The 8,434-nt window shown below is 40.3% G+C and overlaps 2 protein-coding genes across 5 annotated transcripts in view; one reads left to right on the top strand and one right to left on the bottom strand.

Moving 5' to 3' along the window:
- c2h16orf89 (chromosome 2 C16orf89 homolog) overlaps positions 1–2,178 on the top strand; it is a 5,435-nt gene extending 3,257 nt beyond the window's left edge. Inside the window, exons 6-8 of one of the 2 annotated variants that reach the window (XM_055898047.1) lie at positions 794–934; positions 1,250–1,393; positions 1,500–2,178. In XM_055898047.1, the coding sequence (XP_055754022.1) occupies positions 794–934; positions 1,250–1,353 (245 nt within the window). In that variant the 3' untranslated portion in view covers positions 1,354–1,393; positions 1,500–2,178. Of the gene's footprint in view, positions 1–793; positions 935–1,249; positions 1,394–1,437 lie in introns of both variants that reach the window. The other variant, XM_055898039.1, reaches the window with a different exon arrangement.
- Positions 2,179–5,983: 3,805 nt separating this feature from the next.
- ift70 (intraflagellar transport 70) overlaps positions 5,984–8,434 on the bottom strand; it is a 52,085-nt gene continuing 49,634 nt past the window's right edge. For 2 of the 3 annotated variants that reach the window (XM_055897885.1, XM_055897869.1), the window contains exon 19: positions 5,985–7,789. In XM_055897885.1, the coding sequence (XP_055753860.1) occupies positions 7,653–7,789 (137 nt within the window). In that variant the 3' untranslated portion in view covers positions 5,985–7,652. Of the gene's footprint in view, positions 7,790–8,434 lie in introns of all 3 variants that reach the window. The other variant, XM_055897875.1, reaches the window with a different exon arrangement.

The raw sequence follows: 8,434 nt of genomic DNA, 5'->3' as shown, positions 1-8,434 counted from the left end.
TGACCAGAGCCCAATGGGACCTTATTCCCTATATAGTCCACTACATTAGACCAGAGATCTATGGCACCCAATTCCCTATATAGTGCACTATATTAGACCAGAGATATATGGCACCCATTTCCCTATATAGTGCACTTGTAACGGCTGTCCTCCTCTTCTTCGGAAGAAGAGGAGGAGTAGGGATTGGACCAAAGCGCAGCGTGATAATTTGACATAATGAAGTTTATTAAAGAAAAGACGAAAACCGAAAACACTTCAACAAACTACAAAATAACAAACGAACGTAGACAGACCTGAACTATGAGAACTTACATATAACACGAAGAACGCACGAACAGGTACAGACTACAACAAACGAACAAACCGAAACAGTCCCGTATGGTGCAACATACACAGACACGGAAGACAGTCACCCACAAACAAACAGTGTGAACAGCCTACCTTTATATGTTTCTCAATCAGAGGAAACGTCAAACACCTGTCCCTGATTGAGAACCATATAAGGCTAATTACACCTGACCTAAACATAGAAACACAAAACATAGAATGCCCACCCCAACTCACACTCTGACCAACTAAACACATACAAAATTAACAGAAAACAGGTCAGGAACGTGACAGCACTACTTTAGAGCATGGCCTATCTGTGTATACTCCAAGTAGACTAGAGTGTCTATGAAGCAGTATGACAGTCAGTGTTTAGAGAAACATAACATGTAAAACCTTTATAAGTTGTAGTTTGTTTAAAATGAAACCATGATTTTACTTTCTATAACTTCCTCCCTCTCCACAGTACTGCTGTGTGGATTGGCTGGTTTCTCTGACTTTCTCAAAGTTGATTGGCTGCAGCACATTCTGAGGCTGCAGGATCAGGAAGTGGGATGTTTTACACAGCCCCACAGAAGAGTGAAGAGGAGAGAGAGAATGTTGAAGGGTGTGTGTCAAGAATATCCTTGGTGTTATGCATGACCATACGCACACATACAGACACGCACAGAGAGAAATAGCATGCACAGAAACACACACACACACACACACACACACACACACACACACACACACAAACAGCACATGCACACACACACACACACAGAGAAACAGCACGCGAACTCACACATGCACGCACGCGCACACACAAAAACAGCACAGAAAAAGACACACAGAAAAACAGCACAGAAAAACACACACAGAAAAACAGAACCCAGCTTCAATAAGCTTCTACTGTTCTATCTCCCCCTCCTCCCTCCAGATGGCTGTTCCAGTCACATAACAGGCGTGTCAGTGAGCGCTCTGGGAGGATACCTCAACTACTACCTGACAGAGCAGGACATCACCAAGAGACCACTCACCTGAATGTGAACCACCCTTCACCTGGACGTGAACCACCCTTCACCTGGACGTGAACCACTCTTCACCTGGACATGAACCACCCTTCACCTGGACGTGAACCACCCTTCACCTGGATATGTGACCCTTCACCTGGACGTGTGACCCTTCACCTGGATGTGTGACCCTTCACCTGGACGTGAACCACCCTTCACCTGGACGTGAACCACCCTTCACCTGGGTGTGTGACCCTTCACCTGGATGTGTGACCCTTCACCTGGATGTGTGACCCTTCACCTGGATGTGTGACCCTTCACCTGTGTCCTAAATAGCACCTTATTCTTTACTTATAGCACTACTTCTGACCAGGGCAAACCCGTAGGGCTCTGGTGAAAAGTAGTGCACTGTGTCGGGCAGTGTGTGTCCATCCTTTCCTGGGGACCCCCAGCCGTTCCATGGTTTTCATCTATTCCACAGCACCAGTGGTGTAAACTACTTAAGTAAAATTACTTTAAAGTACTACTTAAGTCGTTTTTGGAGGAATCTGTACTTTACTTTACTATTTATATTTTTGCCAACTTTTACTTTCACTCCACTACATTCCTAAAGAAAAGAATGCACTTTTTCCTCCCAACATTTTCCCTGACACCCAAAAGTACTAGTTACATTTTGAATGCTTAGCAGGAGAGGAAAATTGTCAAATTCACTCACTTATCAAAAGAACGTCCCTGGTCGTCTCTACTGCCTCTTATCTGGCAGACTCACTAAACACAAATGCATTGTTTTTAAATGATGTCTGAGTGTTGGAGTGTGCCCCTGGCTGTCCGTGAATTAAAAAAAACAAGAAAATCATGCCGTCTGGTTTGCTTAATATAAGGAACTTGAAATAATTTATTCATTTACTTTTGATACTTAAGTATATTTAAAACCAAATACTTTAAGACTTACTCAAGTAGCATTTTACTGGGTGACTTTTACTTGAGTCATTTTCTATCTTTACTTTTACTCAAGTATGATAATTGGCTAGCACACCTGATTCAACTTGTCAACTAATCGTCAATCCTTTTGACTACTTGAATGAAGTGAGTTAGTTCAGGGCTGCAGCAACATTCTGTAAGGTCTGGGGGTCCCAGAGAAGTGGTTTGAGAAGCCCTGATGTAGGGAATAGAGCGCTTTGGGACACGTCCCAGGATGACACAGAGCATCAGTGTCTCATTTAGAAAACGTTTGTAGTTCACACAGATTTGATATGTAAATTATGCGTATGATGAAATCCATAACTACCCAATACCATTTATAAATCTTAAACTTGAAATTAAAATATACAATGTACATATATTTTGTATGCCATTTGTTTTGTGATTTAAAAATGAAATGCGCTTATTTATTAATTAATTTGTGACCAACACAGCGTTATTGATTTGTAGAGACATTGTATTTAAATATAATTTTCTCCTATTTTAAGAAATGATAGTATGAAGAAATGAAGTATAACAACTAAGAACATTTGAAAAGTGACGCTCCTGGGCCTTTGTTCATCAGAATGTTGGCTAGCTAGGGGATAGATAGGGCCCTTTCTATTGTAGCAGACTGTTGGCTAGCTAGGGGATAGATAGGGCCCTTTCTATTGTAGCAGACTGTTGGCTAGCTAGGGGATAGATAGGGCCCTTTCTATTGTAGCAGACTGTTGGCTAGCTAGGGGATAGATAGGGCCCTTTCTATTGTAGCAGACTGTTGGCTAGCGAGGGGATAGATAGGGCCCTTTCTATTGTAGCAGACTGTTGGCTAGCTAGGGGATAGATAGGGCCCTTTCTATTGTAGCAGACTGTTGGCTAGCTAGGGGATAGATAGGGCCCTTTCTATTGCAGGATAAATGTAAAACGGGAGTAAATGGTTGCAAAACGTTTTGCAACAGTCTGCGACTAATGAGTTCACCTCTGGAGACTCAACCAGCTGAGAGGGATGCACAACATGTGACAATCAAGGCAGCGTTGTTGTGGTAAATAGATTCAGGAAAAATGAGACATCCCTGACTGAACACACACCTTGATGAGTGAAATACTTTACTAGTATTTCAGGTGGCCTTTGATTTAGTTAGGAATACTAGCCCGTTCCATTGGTTGCGTTTGTACCAGGCAAACTAGTCAAGCAGTATGTGAACATATTTGTTGAATGTATTTGTCTGTTACCCAGAGATACTTCACAGTCTGTTGCGTTCCAAATGTCCTCTTGATAAGAGCCCTATGGGCACTATCTTCGTAAAAGAGGGGCGTTTGTATGCAGCCTCTGAGCTAACAATACCGGCATGACCAGTATGCTAATGCTACATTTTCAATTATTTAACCTTTATCTAGGCAAGTCAGTTAACAACAAATTCTTATTTACAATGACTGCCTACACCGGTCAAACCTGGACGCCGCTGGGCCAATTGTGCGCCGCCCTATGGGTCTCCCAATCACGGCCCATTTGTGACGCAGCCTGGATTCGAACCAGGGTGTCTGTAGTGACGCCTCTAGCACTGAGATGCAGTGCCTTAGACCGCTGCGCCACTCGGTAGCCCCGAAATGTTGAATGGATGACGGTGATGAATCAGGTATATTATACAGAAACACTTTTCCAAGGGATGAACATGTATTTGTATTGTAACAGGGGTACTCATCCACCAGGTTTGGAGTCAATTCCAGTCCATTCAAGAAGTACACTAAAATTCAAATTTTCTTTAATGTTTATAAATGAGTAATATTTAGGATTTGGAATGACTTTCTGAAATTTCACTGGAATTAACTCCAACCCTGTCGTCCACAAACCACTACCACAGAGACAGAATCACAAACCACTACCACAGAGACAGAATCACAAACCACTACCACAGAGACAGAATCACAAACCACTACCACAGAGACAGAAGCACAAACCACTACCACAGAGACAGAATCACAAACCACTACCACAGAGACAGAATCACAAACCACTACCACAGAGACAGAATCACAAACCACTACCACAGAGACAGAATCACAAACCACTACCACAGAGACAGAATCACAAACCACTACCACAGAGACAGAATTACAAACCACTACCACAGAGACAGAATTACAAACCACAGAGACAGAATCACAAACCACTACCACAGAGACAGAATCACAAACCACAGAGACAGAATCACAAACCACAGACAGATTCACAAACCACTCTTATCATGTACATTTTATTTTTATTCTGTAGAAAAACAAATATAATTGAATATAGACTAAATAACGGTAACCATCTTTAAACAAACGGTAAAAGAAGTTACAAAATCACTAAAACGTCACAGTTTGCGTCCAAAATCCCCCACCCTATTTCTTATATAGTGTAGTACTTTAAACCAGAGCCCAGGACAAGGCCTTTCTCCTCAGGAAGGTACAGCATCTACAGAGACAGGAAGCAGGCAGATCTAGACCACAGGTTAGTACTATAACCCCATAGGATTCTGGTCAAAAGTAGTACACTATACAGGGAATAGGGTGCCATAGGGCCCTGGTCAAAAGTAGTCACTATGTAGGGAATAGGGTGCCATAGGTCCTGGTCAAAAGTAGTGCACTATGTAGGGAATAGGGTGCCATAGGTCCTGGTCAAAAGTAGTGCACTATGTAGGGAATAGGGTGCCATAGGTCCTGGTCAAAAGTAGTGCACTATGTAGGGAATAGGGTTCCATGTGAGACTAGTGTTAGGGGTTGTAGTATAAGCATATGGACATACTCTTCCTTGAAGACACAACAAGCACACACACATTATATAATATATAACAATATTATATATATATATACACACATATTATATAATATATACATATATATATATATATACACACATATTATATAATATATAACAATATATATATATATATATACACACATATTAAATAATATATAACAATATATATATATATACACACATATTATATAATATATAACAATATATATATATATATACACACATATTATATAATATATAACAATATATATATATATATATATATATATATATACACACATATTATATAATATATATATATATATATACACACATATTATATAATATATAACAATATATATATATATATACACACATATTATATAATATATAACAATATATATATATACACACATATTATATAATATATAACAATATATATATATATACACACATATTATATAATATATAACAATATATATATATACACACATATTATATAATATATAACAATATATATATATATACACACATATTATATAATATATAACAATATATATATATATACACACATATTATATAATATATAACAATATATACATATATACACACATATTATATAATATATAACAATATATATATATATACACACATATTATATAATATATAACAATATATACATATATACACACATATTATATAATATATAACAATATATATATATATACACACATATTATATAATATATAACAATATATATATATATACACACATATTATATAATATATAACAATATATATATATATACACACATATTATATAATATATAACAATATATATATATATATACACACATATTATATAATATATAACAATATATATATATATACACACATATTATATAATATATAACAATATATATATATATACACACATATTATATAATATATAACAATATATACACACACTGAACAAAAATATAAACGCAGCATGGAAAGTGGTGGTTTCATGTTTCATGAGCTGAAATAAATGATCCCAGACATTTCCATATGCATAAAATGCTTATTTCTCTTAAATGTTGTGCACAAATGTGTTTAGTTAGTGTCAGTGAGCATTTCTCCTTTACCAAGATAATCCATCCACCTGACAGGTGTGGCATATCAAGAAGCTGATTAAACAGCCTGATCATTATACAGGTGCACCTTGTGCCGGGGACAATACAAGGCCACTCTAAAATGTGCAGTTTTGTCAAACAACACAATGCCACAGATGTCTCAGGTTTGAGGGAGCGTGCAGTTGACATGCTGACTGCAGGAATGTCCACCAGAGCCGTTGCCAGAGAATTTAAAATGTAAATTTTTCGATCATAAACCGCCTCCGTCGTCGTTTTAAAGAATTTGTCAGTACGTCCAACCAGCCTCACAACCACAGACCACGTGTTACCATGCCAACCCAGGACCTCCACATCAGGCTTCTTCATCTGTGGGATCGTCTGAGACCAGCCACCCGGACAACTGATAAAACTGTGGGTCTGCAAAAACCGAAGAATTTCTGCCGAAACCGCTCCAGGAAAGCTCATCTGCGTGCTCGTCATCCTCACCAGGGTCTTGACCTGATTGCAGTTCGGTATCGTAACAGACTTCAGTGGGCAAATGCTCACCTTCGATGACCACTGGCACTCTGGAGAAGTGTGTTCTTCGCGGATGAATCCCGGTTTCAACTGTACCAGGCAGATGGCAGACACTGTGTGGGCGAGCGGTTTGCTGATGTCAACGTTGTGAACAGAGTTCCCCATGGTGGTGGTGGGATTATGGTATGGGGCAGGCATAAGCTACGGACAACGAACACAATTGCATTTTATCGATGGCGATATAAATGCACAGATACCGTGACGCGATCCTGAGGCCCATTGTCGTGCCATGATAATGCACAGCCCCATGTCACAACATTCCACAATCAACAGCTTGATCAACTCTATGTGAAGGAGATGTGTTGCCCTGCATGACGGTCCCACCAGATACTGACTGGTTTTCTGATCCACAACCCTAGTTTTAAAAAACTATAGATATTTGTGACCAACAGATGCATGTCTGTATTCCCAGTCATGTGAAATCCATAGATTAGGGCCTAATGCATTCAGTTACATTGACTGATTTCCTCATATGAACTGTAACTCAGTAACATCTTTGATGTTGTTGCATGTTGGGTTTACATTTTAGTTGAGTGTCATAATAATAATGAAGGTGTTTTTCTCTGCTAACAGGTTCTCTGGGCCCAGGCTCAACTAAACTAAACACATTCAAATGAATGAAGCCTCATGGCTTCTCCCACTGTGTGTGAGACGAGGAGTCCAGAATACGCTGAACAGAAGTCAGAACAACAGCTTTCAGATGATGCAGAAAATAACAAGCCACATATATACTGTACTATAATACCTCATGTGAGGTGGTGCAGGTTGATAGATTTGAACTGGTTGGGGTGTAAAACAGGTTTTAAAAAGCCTTCAGTGTAAACTACTGGTTCTGTCCGATGACATCACCGGGTTCCGTGCGATGACATCACAGGCTGTGTTCCGTTCTAGTATGACATCACTGGTTCCATCCGATGACCTCGTAGAAGAGAGCTTTGAGGAGGCGTGACTCGTAGGTGACGGTGTTCTTTCCAATGTGCATCCTGTCCTCCTCCAGTGGCTGTTCTATCATGGCTGGCTCTGTCTTACCATACACTACAGGGAGAGAGGGGAGGAGAGGGGGGAGGAGAGGGGGGAGAGGAGAGAGGGGGAGGGAGAGAGGGGAGGAGAGGGGGAGAGGAGAGAGAGAGAGGGGGAGAGGAGAGAGGGGGAGAGAGAGGAGGAGAGAAGATCGGAGAGGGACGGAAGGAGGGTAAGAGCGTGGGAGGGTAAATGGTGTGTTGAAACTGTGTGTGTGTGTCTGTCTGCACGTGTCTGTAGGTGTGTGTATGAGCGTGCACGTGTGTGTGTGTCTCTGTGTCTGTGTGTGTGTGTATGTGATCGTGCACATGTATATGTGTGTGTGTGTCTGTATGTGAGCGTGCACGTGTGTGTGTGTCTCTGTGTGTGTGTGTGTGTGTCTGTCTGCACGTGTCTGTATGTGTGTGTATGTGAGCATGCACATGTGTGTGTGTGTGTATATGTGTGTGTGTGTGTATGTGAGCATGCATGTGTGTGTGTGTGTGTGTGTGTGTGTGTGTGTGTGTGTGTGTGTGTGTGTGTGTGTGTGTGTGTGTGTGTGTGTGAGTGTGCACGTGTGTGTGTGTGTGTGTGTGTGTGTGTGTGTGTGTGTGTGTGTGTGTGTGTGTGTGTGTGTGTGTGTGTGTGTGTGTGTGTGTGTGTGTGTGTGAGAGAGAGTGC

The sequence above is a fragment of the Salvelinus fontinalis genome, chromosome 2 (genome assembly GCF_029448725.1).
Source record: "Salvelinus fontinalis isolate EN_2023a chromosome 2, ASM2944872v1, whole genome shotgun sequence".
NCBI classification, from domain to species: domain Eukaryota; kingdom Metazoa; phylum Chordata; class Actinopteri; order Salmoniformes; family Salmonidae; genus Salvelinus; species Salvelinus fontinalis.
Note: the sequence above shows the minus strand (reverse complement) of the source record. Positions and strands in the feature narration are given on the sequence as shown.